This window comes from Myodes glareolus, chromosome 9 (genome assembly GCF_982192425.1).
Source record: "Myodes glareolus chromosome 9, mMyoGla1.1, whole genome shotgun sequence".
Taxonomy (NCBI): domain Eukaryota; kingdom Metazoa; phylum Chordata; class Mammalia; order Rodentia; family Cricetidae; genus Myodes; species Myodes glareolus.
Window position 1 is genome coordinate 23,924,961 of NC_142034.1, and position 15,946 is coordinate 23,940,906.

Genomic DNA, 15,946 nt, shown 5'->3' on the forward strand with positions numbered 1-15,946 from the left:
TGTAAAACCATCCTTGCTTTCAGCCAGGAAGCCTCTAGGAATGTGGTGGTCTCCTGAGAACAGCCACAGATGGGTCCTAACAAACACTACCATCAGCAGGGGAGGACTTTAACCCTGAGAAGAGCTGACAAGAGCTGTCATAATGTTCAACTCCACAGCTGGAAGGAAAGTCAAGATATCCAGGACACCATTTTCCCACTGGAGAGAATACAACAAATGTGATGTCCAGAAGTCTTCTAATCCTGGGACCCTCACTCTACCCTAGGGCAAAAGCTTCGACTCACTCTCAATGACAGGAGCACTCCGATCATTAATGTTGGTCACCTTCTTCAGTTTGGTCCCTTTGCAAATGTCTTGTAAGAGGGCTCCTCGATTCCGCTGCTCATCTCTACTGAGTTTGGGCTGCTCTGTGTTTGCCTGGAGGAAGAAGGAAATGTGTAACTTTACCCTAAAAGCTCCTTTTATCATAAGCTTAGCATAAATGACTTAAGCCAAGGGATCCCGTAAGATGCCACAACACATTCAGATATATGCACCAAGTAGCAATATCACTTTGTGCCATCATTCTTCTGTGAAGGACACAGACCACCCTCCAATCTTGGACATATTAATGTAGCACCATCGCCAGCACAGCTTTTTCTGGGCAGTCACTATGCCTCAGGCATTGTGCTAAGTATTAGCACTTATATTACCTCATTTAAAACCTGAAATACTCCTACAGAAAGATAGGATTATCAATATCCAGATTTGAAAAGTGTGGATCAGAAGCTGAATAGTTTCTGATGGTCATGCAATTAATAATTGGTCAAACAAGAATTCACACCCCAATGCTGACTCTGCAGAATCTTATCCCAGCAAAACCTGCTACCTTCTTGCTACTTTGTCTTCTACCTGATGTTATACAGTAGACCTTAATAGTCCTACTCTAAAACTGAGGAAATAACAGTTCTAGAAAGTTTAGGACACATGATTAGCAGACATCAGAACCAATATTTTAAACTTCAAAATATTATCCGTCATTACTGTGTGTGCCCATGCTCAAAGTGCAGAGGTCAGAGGACAACTTTTCTGAGCTGGATCTCTCCTTCCACTCTGGGGTCTAGAGACTTGAGTTCAGGTGGTGAGGTTTGCACAGCGAGAGTCTGTGTAGCCCTGTGTGTCCTAAAACTCACTCTGTAGACCAAGCTGGCCTCTAACTCAGAGATCTGCTTCTGCCTCTGCCTCTCAAATGCTGAGATTATATTTGGAGCTGGAAAAATGGCTCAGTGGTTAATAGCAGCCACTGCTCTTACAGAGGGATCCCCAGCACCCACATGCAGCTTACAACTGTCTATAATTCCAGTTCCGGGAGAGTCAATGTCTCGGGCCTTTACAGGCAGTTGCACTCGTGCACAGACCCACACATAAACGCATAATTAAAAATAAAAACCTTTCTTAAAAGATTTATTTTTATGTATATGAGTGTTTTGCCTATATTGTATGTATGTATGTATGTATGTATTTACATATGCATGTGCATTACTTGTGTATCTGGTACTCAAGGAGGTAAAAAAGAGTATCAGATCCCCTGGAACTAGGGTTATAAGTAGTTACGAGTCACCACATGGGTGCTGGAAACTGAACCTAGGTCCTCTGCAAGAGCAGTAAAGTGTTGCTCTTAACTTTTGAGACCCAAACTTGAATTTTTTTTTTTTTGGATGGGGTCTCACTGTGTAGCCAGGCTGGTCTGGAAATTAAGAGTTCTGCCTGTCTCTGCCTCCCAAGTGGTATGCCTAATTTTCTTCCTTTCTTGGTAGAGAATAAGACACGATAGACTTGGCTTTAAAATGGACTGGAAGGGGTTAGAGATGGCTCAACAGTTAAGAGCACTGACTGCACTTCCAAAAGACCTGGGTTCAATTCCCAGCACCCACAAGTCAGCTCACAACTATCTGTAAGTCCAGTTTTAAGAGACCCGACACCCATGGCAAAACATCAATGAACATAAAATAAAATTAATTAAAATGGCCTGGAGCTGGAAAAAGAGCATTTGCTGCTATTCCAGAAGACCTGGGTTCAATTCTTAGCTTATACATGGCAGTTCATCATTGTCTGTAATTCCACTTTCAGGGGATCTGATGGCCTCTTCTGGCCTTTGAGGACACCAGTCACTCACATGGTATACAGATACATGCAGGCAAAATACCATACATATAAAATAAAACAATAAAAATTTTTAATGCATTTTCTCTAATTTGTCAAATGCTAATGGACTAGACATTGTTAATGTAATTCTTGACTATATATGCTGTATATTGTTATTGTACTTACTGTACATAGTTTTTCTATGTTAACTATAACCGTCTCTTTTTATTTTAGACAAAAAAAGGGGGAAATGTTGTGATATTTCATTTGTGTTCTGACAAATAAAGCTTGCCTGAAGATCAGAGGGTGGAGCTAGCCACCAGTTAACCACACAGGTCTGGAGGTCTGTACAAACAGGCGACAGGAAGTGATATGGCTGGGCAGACAGAGGAAGTGATAAGGTGGGGGCACAGACAGTAGCTTGGTCCTTTTCGGTTTGAGGAATCGAAGAGGTAAGAGGTGACTGTGGCTGACCCTTTACTTCTTTCAGCTGTTACCCCAATATCTGACTCCGTGTTTTTATTATTAAGATTAATTAGGATCGCGCCCTACATTGGGCACAAGATAAAGCATGACCCTAATTAGTCTTTTTTTCTTTTTTCTTTTTTTTTTTAACGCTAATGAGAAAGGAGACCCTAATTAGTCTTAACAGCCTGGGAGTAGGAGAGGAGATGAAATGGTAGCAGGAAACTACCACTCAAATCCTCAACCCCTCTCAAGGATGTTAGAGAAATGAGACTAACCTACTTGGTAAGACAGGTAGCTTAGGAAGAAACACTAGCTCCAACTCCATGCGTCCAAATCTCCATTTGGAATGAAGCAGGACAGGGAACAAAACATGTCAGTGTGGTTCTCAGAGGACCTCTCAGAAGTCCAAACTAGTTGAGGCAAAGGCTTGTGTGTTCTCTATCTCCTTCCACTGCCTGCAATTAAATGTGTCTCCTAAGTAGCTTCAAGAATTCAGGATGCAGCTGGGCAGTTGCTCAGGCCTACACTCCGGAAGCGTGCAGAAGGCAGAGAAAAAAGGATCACACTGCAAAATAGAGGCCAGTCTGAGCTACATAGCAAGTTACTGGCCAGCCACATAACAAGATCCTGTCTCAAAATGCTAGGGAAAAGTCTTTCAAGGTCAAATATATATTAAAGTTATAGATGGTATTAAAAATGATTAAAATATTAGTGGACATGGTTATCTCTTACCTGTAACCCCAGCACTTGGGGGAATGAGACAAGAAGACCTAAAGTTTAAGGCCAGCAAGATCAGCCTGGACTACATAACAAGATCCTGTTACAAACAAAAACCAAAACAAACCACAAGAGGGGTGGGTGCTGGAGAGGTGGTTCCATCCTTGAGAGCATTTATTGCTCTTTTTTTTAAAAAAAAAATTCATTTTTTTTATGTATACAGTTTTCTGTCTGTGTGTATGTCTGCAGGCCAGAAGAGAGCACCAGATCTCATTACAGATGGTTGTGAGCCACCATGTGGTTGCCAGGAATTGAACTCAGGACCTTTGGAAGAGTAGGCAGAGCTCTTAACCACTGAGCCATCTCTCCAGCCCGCATTTATTGCTCTTTCAGAGGATGCAGGTTCAGTCCCCAGCACCCACTTCTGGCCATACAGCTGCTTGGAACTCTAGTTCCAGAGGATCCCAAAGCCCTCTCCTGCCTCCTGTGGCATGAGGCATGCATGTGGTGCACATACATACATGCAAGCAATACATGTAAAGTAAATATAAATTTAAAAAAAAAACAGAGCTACAGAGCAAGCTCAGAGTGAAAGAGTGGTTAGGCAAGAAAATTTACAAGTGTTAAACAAGGAGGACTGAAAAGAAAAAGAACAAAACAGCATGAGAAGTCTACCAATTTACTTAAAGGTTTGAAGACAACCTAGTGGAGAGATTACGTACCTGATTAAAAGTGGGAGGTGGGGGAGGACCAGGTGGGGGCGGGGGAGGAGGAGGAATTGGCATCCTTGCCCTGCTCCCAGTTGGCACTGTTCTCTCTCCGTCTTTATTTGTAGCTTTAGGTCATTCATATACCTGTAAACAAAATCAAAATTCAAAGGAACAGCTTTATAATGAGAGGCTTTGTATGCCCAGGAGGTCTAGAGGATTGGACAGGGACAGAGACCCTGAGCACTCCATCCCTACATAAATACTCTCTGTGAAACATCAGCTTACAGCTTATTCTTGGTGGAAGTAGGAATCAAACCCAGGGCCTCAAAGGTGCTAAGCATGGGCTTCATCACTGATTTCTACTCCCAGACGAATTAAAAACAAACAACAACGAAAAACACTTTATATCTTAGAAGTTCTAGGTTCACAGCAAAACTAAGCAAGAAGTACCACAAGTTTCCATGCATGCATCTCACTGTACTGAAGTGTGATTGCTGGATCAGGCATGTACCTCACCCCACAGTGTGATTGCTGGATCAGGCATGTACCTCACCCCACAGTGTGATTGCTGGATCAGACACTAAGAATATGTTTGACTCTTTAAGAAGCTGCCAAACTTCTTCAAAAGTTGCTCTATCCACTTAGAATTTGCACCAGCAACAAAGAACATCTGTTGCTCCACATCTCTGCCACACTTGGTGCTGTCAGTTAGGAGTAAGGACACTCGATGTCTGTTTAGGTTCTTTTGACTTTGGGGGCAATTGTGCTCCCCAGGGCTAAGGTATGATAAGTCCACATTCTACCAATGAGCCATTCATAACCCTAGCCCTGCTTTTTTTTTTTTCAATTAGACCTTTCATTTTACTGTTGTGTTCAAAAACTGTCTCTAGTGAAATATTTTCTTCCAGTTTGTGGCCTGCCTTCTCAATCAAAATCTCTCTCTCTCTCTCTCTCTCTCTCTCTCTCTCTCTCTCTCTCTCTCTTTACAGCCTTTTAAGAATATAAAATTATTCTCAGTTTGTGAGGCATTCAAGAACAAACTGTAGACTAGACTTGACTCATAGGCCACAGTTCACCTGTACCTGGCAATAGTCACACCCATGGGACTTGATTAGAGAATAAATACCACATGAGAAACTGCCTGCTGACTTGGTCACACAATACCTAGCATTTGAAACCTACGGCTATCTGCCCACTGCAGTCTGCTTCACTTCACAAAGAGCTGAAACGAGGGAACTGACTGACGGAGGACACTAAACCGGTTGAAGATACAACCAGAGCTCAAGAACACCAAGTCCTCCAAGGCTTGGTCCCGAGAAAATCTCCTTTCTTGATCTCTAAAAATGAAAGCCAAAATAGCACTGGCACCATGAATGCAAACTCACAGACAGGAAAGATATAAAAGGCTGGAGAGATGGCTTAGCAGTTAGGGGCACTTGTGACTCTTGCAGCTCCACCCCAGGCTGTTCACAACAGTCTGGAATTCCAGTTCCAGGAAATTCAATGCCTCCTTCTGGCCTCCACAGGTTCCACACACATGTGGCACAAAGACATACAGAAACAAAAGTAAAAATAAATCTTAAAAAAAATTAAAATAAAGTTAATTTGTCAGTCCACAGAGGAACTGCCTCTAAACAGAGTAACTAAACTAACGTGATTAGGGCACAAGGAGATTCTCAGTAGCCCACAGTACAGATGGGAGGCCATGTGTATCAAGTCAGTCACAGGATGGCTTAGCTCTGAACTCCTTACAGGGATATTCATAATTCACTGTGAATAAGAAGTCATTTTAATAGACTCAATGTCCTGGAGTGAAGGAAGGAAAGAGGAGATATTCAAAGACCAGGAACAGCTGCAGGAGAGTAGAACTGATCAGAAACTTGACTGGAAATCTCCAGCTCCAACTCCTGCCTGTGTGATGGCCAACAGAGCTATCTGCTTCACAGAGACGCCTGGACAGGTAGTTCTCATGGAGGACATCTACACCCACTTCAAAACCAAGCGGTGGGGATGAGATGGCTCAAGAGTAAGGACATTTGCCTCCAAGCCTGACAACCAGAGTTCAATCCTTAGGTTCAACACAGCTTAGGGGGGAAAAAAAAAGGTTCCAACAAGTTGTCTTCTGACTCACACACATCCCAGGAGGCTCCAGAGACAGCTGGTAATATGTGACAAGTTCAATCTCCAGAATCAATATTTAAAAAGCTGGGTATTAGCCAGGCAGTAGTGGTGCACATCTTTGATACCAGCACTTCTCTGAGTTTGAGGCCAGCCTGGTCTACAGAACAAGTTCCAGGACAGCCAGGGTAACATAAAGAAACTCTGTCTCGGAAAAATAAATAAACAAATAAATAAAGCTGGTGTGGTGGCACACTTATAAATCTGGTGCTGAGGAGACGAGATAGGAGGAGCCAGCCTAGGCATTGACAAGTTCCAGGCCAGTGAGAGATTCTGTCTCTACATAAGGTGGACAGTATTCTTAAGAAAGGACATTCAAAATTGTCCTTCCACAAGTACAAATACACATATGTATACACACACACATACACACACGTGCACATGCACAGAGTTTTAGCCCCCCTCCAAAGGAAATACCATTTCATTTCTGGTCTCAATGTTGAGCGCGACAATCTCCCTTTACTCGAGATCTAACCCTTTAGTTATATTTTTATCAAAATATGCTAGGAGGAGCAATGCCCCAGCCACCTGAGAAGTTGAGGGAGGAAAATCACCTAAACCCAGGAGGTCAAGACCAACCTGGGCAAAACAGGACCCTATCTCATTCAAGGCCCCTGAACAAATGCTCAGCTTCATTAAAATATTAATCAAAAATAATAAACCTTCACAAGTTAAAACCCTATCATCAGGGGCAAGCATAAATTTAAAATAAATTAAAGGAATCATTCTCTAAATCCAGAAGTGTCCCTCTCTGGCCAATGTCAATACTGCTGAAGTTTCCTCCCCTCAAGGCCAAACAGACTCAGCTCACTAAGTCCACAGACACAACACAACTTCTCACCTTAAGGACAATGGATAACCAGGCACTACTTATAAGCCTTCCAGGGTTAAAAGTCACCATATGGAAAGTGCCTGCCTGTCTACCTGCCCTTTAAGATTGCTCCTAAAAAACAATCAAGGTCTGATATGATGCATGCCTTTAAGCTTAGCTCTCACGGTAGAGTGAGAGAGATTTCTAAGTTTGAGGCGCCCTACATGGGAAATTTAGGCCAGCCCGGGCTGTATAGTGAAACCAAGTCTCAAAACAAACAAGTCACACACAAAAAACAACAACAAAATAGCCCAAAGAACAACAACACAACAACAATAAAGTTGGGAAATCAGGAGTCCTTAGCATAGTGGTGTAATGGCAGCCAGTCCCCAGGACGATCCTTGACACAGGAAGAGTAGGAGTGGCCCAAGCGTATGGGCGCACCTACCTCTCCCGGAGACTACCCAACAACAGGAACCAAACTGGTTCCCGGACTTACTTGAGAACTGATGTCCACATAGAATCAACCACATACATCCTGTGTTCTAGGTCAGATTGGAGACGGCTCCCACTAACGCAGTTCCACTGTCTGTCTCTAAAATACAGCGAATCAGGCAAAGCGCCGTTGATGCCACTCATTTTCCATCGCTACTCCACTAAATGGTCATATAGTGCAGAGCCCTCCTCTCTCAACGGAGCAGGTGCCAGCTCTTTTCTGAAGTTCAGATCAGTCAAATGTCTGGTAATGCTGGGCAGTGGTGGTGCATGCCTTTAATCCCAGGCAGAGACAGGAAATCTCTTAAATTCAAGGCCAACCTGGACTACAGAGCTAGTTCCAGGACAGCCAGGGTACACAGAGAAACCCTGTCTCAAAAGGAAAAGGAAAAGAAAAAAAGAAAAAAAATCCCAAGGTGATTTCATGAAAGGAATTTCCCCCGCAACTACAGGCAATTTTTTATCATACAAATTTAACTGTATAACAAGACTGATTGGCCCAGAAAGAAGTTAAAATCAAATAGTTATAACTATTTAAACTAAAAGCCTTAGGTCATCTAACACAGACATGTATGGGCAGTTTTGTTTTTTAAAGCAAAGTTCTAGCCAGGAGTGTTGGTGCCTTTGATCTCAGCGCTTAGAGACAACAACTTCTAGGCCAGTCAGTGCTACCCAGTGAAGACTCTGCCTCAAAAAAACAATGGATGGATGGATGGATAAATAAGCAGTCTCAAATATATGGGACTGACTCTGAACTCTATGTAGACAATGATGACCCTGAGTCCTTACCTCTCCTGCCTTTGCCTCCCAAGTGCTGAGATTACAGGTACATACCACAACTGGCTCCTTTACTCCAGAACAGTGGCTCTCCAGAGTTCTAGGAAGCACGAAAGCTGGGCATGCAGCACACCTGTAACCCCAGCACATGGGAGGCAGAGGGAGATGGCTGCGTGGACAATAGCAAACCTTATCTAAAGCCAAAACAAAACAGATACAGCTCAATCAATCAGTTTTTCGTTGTTGTTTTTGGGGTTTTTTTTTGGGGGGGGTGGTTGTTTGTTTTTCAAGACAGGGTTTCTCTGTAGCTTTGGAGCCTCTCCTGGAACTAGCTATTGTAGACCAGGTTGTCCTCAAACTCACAAAGATCCGCCTGCCTCTGCCTCCCCAGTGCTGGGATTAAAGGCATGTGCCACACCCGCCCGGCTCAATCAACCATTTTTTTTTTCCCATAAGGAGCTTTCTCTTCTTGCCCTGGATTATTTTTTAAACTCCAAAATGTAAATGCAGATGTCTACTTATTTTCTATGTCTAAATATTAGGTTATTTCTTTTTTTTTAAACTTTATTTAACTTTATTTCATGCGCATTGGTATAATGATGTCAGATTCTCTTGAACTGGAGTCACAGACAGTTGTGAGCTGCCATGTGCGTGCTGGGAATTGAACCCGGGTCCTCTGGAGGAGCAGTCGGTGCTCTTAACCACTGAGCCATCTCACCAGCCCCTAGGTTATTTCTAGACACAGGAAAGTCCGGAAGGCTTATCTAAAAGGATGATAAACAAGGAGACATCCATACTCACATTCAATGAAACAACCACAGTGCAAAAAATGGCTTTATAATAATGAAGACTAGAGACAACTAATGCAAGAGAAACTGTAAACTAAATGTCTGAACCCCAAACACATCAGGAGTGACCTCCCTAAACCCCTCCAGCCCTACCACACTCTGCTCCTCAAAGCAAAGAGACAATCTAGTTCTGCAATAGAGAAACACAAAATACAATATTAACTGCAGTAAATCGGTGGTAGTTAAGACAGCCAGTGGAGAAGCATGAGACAGTCACACTTTTTGTTCAATAGTAGTTTTTCAACTTTGTTTACCCAAACTGTTCAAACATAACTTATAAAGGCATTTTGGAAAGGGTCTAGGATGGAATGGGCCCAGGAGATGTCTCAGCAGGTAAAAGTACTTGCCACAAAAGCCTGATAACCTGAGTTCAAACCCTGGAACCCACAGTGGGAAAAGGGAATTGACTCCCAAAAGTTGCCCTCTGGGCTCCACATGTATGCCTGCACTTGCACACACTGCACACACACTCACACACAAAATCATAATATTAAAGTTTTAGAAAAGATGGGGCCTAGGGGCGTGGCTCAGTGGTAGAGTATGCACACAGCCTTGGGTTTATTCCTCAGCAGCAAATAAAATACATAAAACACAGAGCTGTTTCTATAAAGCTACCCATCAGAAGATGTAAACGCACCCAATGCCAGAGTCAATGCGGCTAACAGACACAGGGATGTCCAAGCACTGGTCACTATGGTGGTACACTTGGCCTCCACAACATTAACTACAAGTACTACACAGCTCCTGACTCCAGGCAATTGACAGCATCCAGCTGATTTGTTGACTAGCAGTAAAGGACAGAGCAGTTCTTTTCTCAGTCTGTGAATCTATCATACAGATGGGAGACGCAAATGTGCCCTTCATATGGTCACGGCTAAAAACAAACATCAAAGCCAGGTTTGGTGGCACATGTCTACAATCCTAGCACTTGGGAGGTAGAGGCAGAGGGACTGGGAACTTGAGACCCTGTCTCCAAAACCAAAAATCCAACTTCAAAATCTCAGTGCATTGTCACTCCAAAAAGATGTGGAAACCCAAGGCAGATGATTTACATGTGTTCTCAAAGACTGCATCCATTTTCCATTTCACCAGAGACATTAGCACAGTCTTGAATTTTGACAGTTAAATGATAGAGTAGCTCAATGTTCATAATTAATATTTCCTCCCCACCCACATCTCCCAGCAACCAGGGTACTTCGATATACTGGCAAGAAAAATGGAGTCACACAGCTAAAATTTATTACCATCAACCAGCTTTACAACTAGGGAGGGTCTAGATTTAGGATACCGACTTCACTCCTTTACTAAAGAATTACCTGAATAAATTCTAATTTAGAAATCCAGCCCAAAAGAACAAAACTAGGCTAAAAACTGTCTGAATATAAAGGAAATACCAGGGACTGGAGAGATGGCTCAGAGGTTAAGAGCATTGCCTATTCTTCCAAAGGTCCTGAGTTCAATTCCCAGCAACCACATGGTGGCTCACAACCATCTGTAATGAGGTCTGGTGTCCTCTTCTGGCCTGCAGGCATACACACAGACAGAATATTGTGTACATAATAAATAAATATAAAAACAAATAAATAAATAAAGGAAATACCAGGGGAGGCCCTAGTTTGCCCTGGAGATGTAAGGGGTGCCAATGTTTACAGAGAGCTCTTCTGGAGCGAGGTGTGTGTGTGTGTCTGAGCTCACCTGTACTAAGTCACATTTAGGATATCTGTTTAATAAAGAAACTCAAGGGGCTGGTGAGATGGCTCAGCGGTTAAGAGCATTGTCTGCTCTTCCAAAGGTCCTGAGTTCAATTCCCAGCAACCACATGGTGGCTCACAACCATCTGAAATGAGGTCTGATGCCCTCTTCTGGCATGCAGGCAGACACACAGATATTGTATACATAATAAATAAATATTTTAAAAAATAAAAATAAAAAATAAATAAAGAAACTCAAGCTGGGCAGTGGTGGTACACGCCTTTAATCCCAGCACTCAGGAGACAGAGGCAGGCGGATCTCTGTGAGTTCAAGGCCAGCCTGGCCTACAAGAGCAGTTCCAGGACGGGCTCCAAAACTACAGGGAAAAACCAAAGATAAGACAACAACAACCTGGGCATGGCTGCCTGGGAGGTGAAGGCAGGCGGAGCAGAAGTTCAAGGTCTTCCTCAGCTACAAAGAAAAATTAAGGCCAGCCTGGGTTACATAGCGACTGTCACCCCATTTTATTCATTGTGTGTGTTCCACAGTGTAAGTATGGGGGTCCGAGAACTTTGTGCAGTTGGTTTATTTAGTTCTCTTTTATGTGGTTTCCAGGACTGAACCCAGGTCACCAGGCTTGAGTGGAATGTGACCTAGGAGTCATCACACCAGGTTATAATTGTTTTTGTTTTTTTTTTAAATGGGGTACATGTATATTTGCCATAGGTGCACTCTGAGGTCAGAGGATAACCTGGGGAGTCAGGGCTCTCCCCCTGTGCAGGCTCTGGGCACTGAGCTCAGACTGCCAGGTTTGGCAGCGAGTGCCTTTGCCCTCCGAACCAGCTCACCAGTCACTGCTCCCAGCATTTTTAGTTTAGTTTTTGTTTTTTATTTTTAATTATGTGTGTATTTGTGACACTGTTTTAAAAAGAATGGGTATAAACAATTACCTCATAAGAATAACGGCTAAAACCATACTGCTGCTGGGGTGGGCTGACATCCAGACCCATCTGTTGCCAAGGATCATGTTACTGCAGCTAAGGTCTATGTTGAAGTCCATGTCCTGGATTGCTACCACAGTCTGAACCATTCCCACCTGAGTGGTCATTCCTTCCACCCAGAGCCAGGATGCCATCCAGGCCCAAGATGCTGCTGAGGGCCATGTCTGGGTTCATGGTCCAGCTGCAGCTCGGGTCTGCGTTGATGTCTATGGCCTGTGTCACCTCAGGAGGCCTTAGTAACCATGCAAGATGAAATCAGAGGGCCAGGCTGAGCCGGCCCTTTGATAGCCCTGGGAAAGCTGGCCTTGTCTCTCGCTGCACACTAAGCAAGAGGGCTGAACCTTGTACTCCCACCCCTCACCACAGGAGAGGCTGAACCAACCACAAGGGCATGCATGTAGGGGAGCTGACTCTGTCCTTTCTCCTGAGGGGTGGCCCCAGTGGCCTGGACTGATCAGCTCGGCTACCACCCAGGCCCACCCTCACATCTACTCCATCTAGGACTTGCAGGAGTTTGTGAAGGGACTGGTCCTGTGGAAGGATACCCACAGGAACTCCAAGACTTGGGGCGGCCACAGGATGTCCCAGAGGAGTTCTGGTGAGGAGCCAGTGATGGTGGTATACCAGAAACCAAAGGACTTGAACCAGACCAGTGGCTCACTGCACTGAATATTAAAGCTAATGGGACAAAAGGGTATATACTGCATGATACACCAAAGCCCCCAATGCTACCAGGACCAATGAAGAGATGGAGAGGTGGGAAAGAAGGAGAAGCAAAGAGATTTTTGTTGTTATTGCTTTTGTTTTGTTTTGTTTTGTTTTGTTTGGGGAGGGATGTTTTTACTTTTATCTGCTTGCTTACTTTGTTTTCTTTTGTGATGGGGCATGCAGGTGTGAGGGGAGGATATGGGAGGACCGTGAGGTAAGCAGAATCAGGGTGCATGATGTGAGACTCCCAAAGAGTCAATAAAGAAGTTAAATTTTAAAAAAAGAAAAAGAATAATGGCCAAAAATCCCAGCACTTGGGAGGCAGAGTCAGGCAGATCTCCAAGTTTGAGGTCAGCCTGATCTTCAGAGCAAGTCCTGGGACAGCCAGGGCTACACAGAGAAAGCCAATGTTAGATCTGTTACCAAACCAAATAAATAAGAGTAAAAAAGTTTACTTCCCGCCAAAAACTGTGAAAGCCAGCAAAGTGGCTCCACAGGTAATGGTGCTTGCCCCTCAACCCCAACAATCTATGTCTGATTCCTGGAACCCAAGAATGGTGGAAGAAACCACTCTGTAAAGACGGCCTCCAACCCCTCCCTACACACGCACCATAGCTCATCACCTGCAGTGCTCACCAACAGGAAAGAAAAATTAAATGGGCGTTAGCACCTGTGTCTCCTGTGACCCTCTAATGGAGTCAGGCTACCAATGGTGACCTGGATCTGTGCCACAGTCTGGGTGTAACCACAGGGTAATCAGTGACCTCAGCACTTATTCTATCAGAGGCCAAATATGTGAGCAACCTCCAGCACACTAAAGGAAATCATGACCAAACTGGGTGTAGTGGCACACAACCATAGTCCCAAGTATTCAGGAGACTGAAACAGGAAATGGCTTAGGCCTAGAAATTTGAAGCCAGCATAGATAACATTAGGACTTATTTTTTTTTAATTTTTTTTGTTTGTTTTTGTTTTTCAAGACGGTTTCATTGTGTAGCCCTGGCTGTCCTAGGACTCATTCTAAAGAACAGGCTGGGGCTGGAGAGAAGGCTCAGTGGTTAAGAGCACTGGCTGCTCTTCCAGAGGTTCTGAGTTCAATTCCCAGCAACCACACGGTGGCTCACAACCATCTGTAATGAGATCTGGCACCCTCCTCTGGCATGTGGGCATAAATGGAGGCAGAATGTTGTATGCATAATAAATAAATAAATCTTAAAAAAAAAAAAAAGAGCAGGCTGGCCTCGAACTCACAGAGATCCGCCTGCCTCTGCCTCCCAAGTGCTGGGATTAAAGACGTGCGCCACCACTGCCTGGTGCTGTTTTTTGTTGTTGGTTTTTTTTTTAACAGTAACATTACACTGTAATGTAAGATTCAGAGGTCAAGGCCAGCCAAAATTTGGGGGGAAAAAATCTATTACAAACAAGAAAGTTAGACACCTAGTCACTGACGGCAAAACAGTACTGGCACAGTAAGCTAGCCATATCATAACTAGCTGCCCATCTCCATCAAAGCCTCCTTCATGTGCACATCCTAAACACAAAGCAGAAAAGCACACACAGAGAAAGGAAGACAACCTGATGACAGACTCCACTAAGAAAAGGCCTGAAAGAAACTTAAGCAGATGCTCCATGAAACACTGATCAGACTTCACACACACAGAGGTGTCATGCCTCATTTCAAACAGAATGTATAAAGTCTCAACTCACCACAGATAATCTAATAACAGCGCTGTGACATTCCTTGTTGAAGTCTCTTCTCTCACATTCTAATACCCTTGAGTCACCAGAAATGCAGACGCTTTGCGTTGAAATGCTAGAAAAACTCGCACATTGTCATTCCTTGATCACCAGCGATAGACTGCTAAATCAAGAGTCTACTTGAAGTTATGAAAGCATGGCAAGCTGATCCAATTACATAAGAAAAGTGCTCAATCAAACAGGACCATCTGGGCTTTGAATGCCGGGACTTCTGAGCAAAAGTCAGCACACTAGCAGATACAAATGCTCTTCCACTCTTACAATGTCCCAGGTAAAAATCCTTTCATACGCTCGGGCATGACAGCCTCCCCTCAGGGTACTCATTTACTTGCATGCCTAGAAAGACTTATGTGTGTCCTGTGCAGACATATGACCCAAATGATCAGGTGACAGAACACTATTCACACCAGTTCATAAGAACATCTGTATTCTCTTCTTGGCCCCAGGAAGACTCCCAAAGCTGTCATAATGCCCTACAAGTACAGATCTTTTGTCTCCTCAATAGCAAACTAACAATCCCATCATCCCCCATAACTAATGACTGTGCCCCAGTAATCTCAAAACCTAACCCTGCCAACCAGGCTTAATTTATAAGACGGGGGTTAGGGGGTGCGGGGAGAGGGGAGACTAAAGGGACAGGCTTCATTAAGGGAAATTCTGATGGAAAATGAGATCCAAACATTATGATGCAGACAACTTCAGCATCCACAGCAGCAAATTAGCACATAGAAGGTTACCTGGAAGTATCCTGACGTTGAGTTCAAAATTCTCGGAAGCGGCAGCTGGGGTACAGCTCAGAGGCAGAGACTGGGCTAGCCTGCTTGAGGCCCTGAGTGTGGTCTTCAGGATCACGAACATGAACTAGTAAGCTAACTGGAGTACCTTCCTGATCTTCCAGGAAAGCCCACATCCACTTGCCTCTGGCCTTTCCACTTCTCACCGGGCATCAGCTCTGAGGACCTTCTTTCCTCAAAACACACTCCTGCCTTAGGACCGTCCCCTCAGTCAGCCTTTTCTTCCTCCCTCAGTTCCTCCATGGTCCCCCCTAACTGCCTGGGCTCCCCAACAGCTGCCTGCACAAGGACCACCGGCAACGTTAACCGGTTCTTTAGTGGAGGTCTTTTCCACTAGACCACAACTGTCGCAAAGGCAAAGACTCAGCCAATTTGTTCTCAGCTCTATCGCTACCAGGTAGCACAGTGTTGGCACACATTAAGGGAAACTCCTTATTTTCCATGAGCTTCAAAATTACTTCAAAGGAAAACATGTTTAAAAAAAAAAAAAGCTGAGCATAGCGGCACATACTTAAAGGCCAGCCTGGCCAGGTAGTGGTGGCACATGCCTTTAATCCCAGCAGAGGCAGAGGCAGAAGGATTTCTGTGAGTTCAAGGCCTACAAAGTGAGTTCCGATATAGCCAGAACTAAACAGTAAAACCCTGTCTTGAAAAACCAAAAATCAAAAAGAACGAACAAAAAGGTCAGCCTGAGCTACAAGACCCTGCCTTGTGAAAACAAAACAAGGGGCTAGAGAAAGGGTTCCACAGTTAAGAGTACTCACTGTCTTACACGTGACCCAAGATGAATTCCAGCTTCCCCACTGGCCGGCTCACAACTACCTGTAGCTCTAGCTAGATGGAATCTGACGACCTCTTCAGTCCT

At 44.1% G+C, this 15,946-nt stretch overlaps 1 protein-coding gene across 3 annotated transcripts in view; it reads right to left on the reverse strand.

Annotated features, from left to right (window-relative positions):
• The window catches only part of Wipf2 (WAS/WASL interacting protein family member 2), a 34,576-nt gene that overhangs the window by 13,226 nt on the left and 5,404 nt on the right, over positions 1 to 15,946 (reverse strand). For all 3 annotated transcript variants that reach the window (XM_087910021.1, XM_087910020.1, XM_087910022.1), the window contains exons 2-3: positions 4,032 to 4,163; positions 285 to 417 (exon numbers count right to left, since the gene is read on the reverse strand). In XM_087910021.1, coding sequence (XP_087766147.1) covers positions 285 to 417; positions 4,032 to 4,094 — 196 coding nt within the window. In that variant the 5' untranslated portion in view covers positions 4,095 to 4,163. The remainder of the gene's footprint in view (positions 1 to 284; positions 418 to 4,031; positions 4,164 to 15,946) is intronic.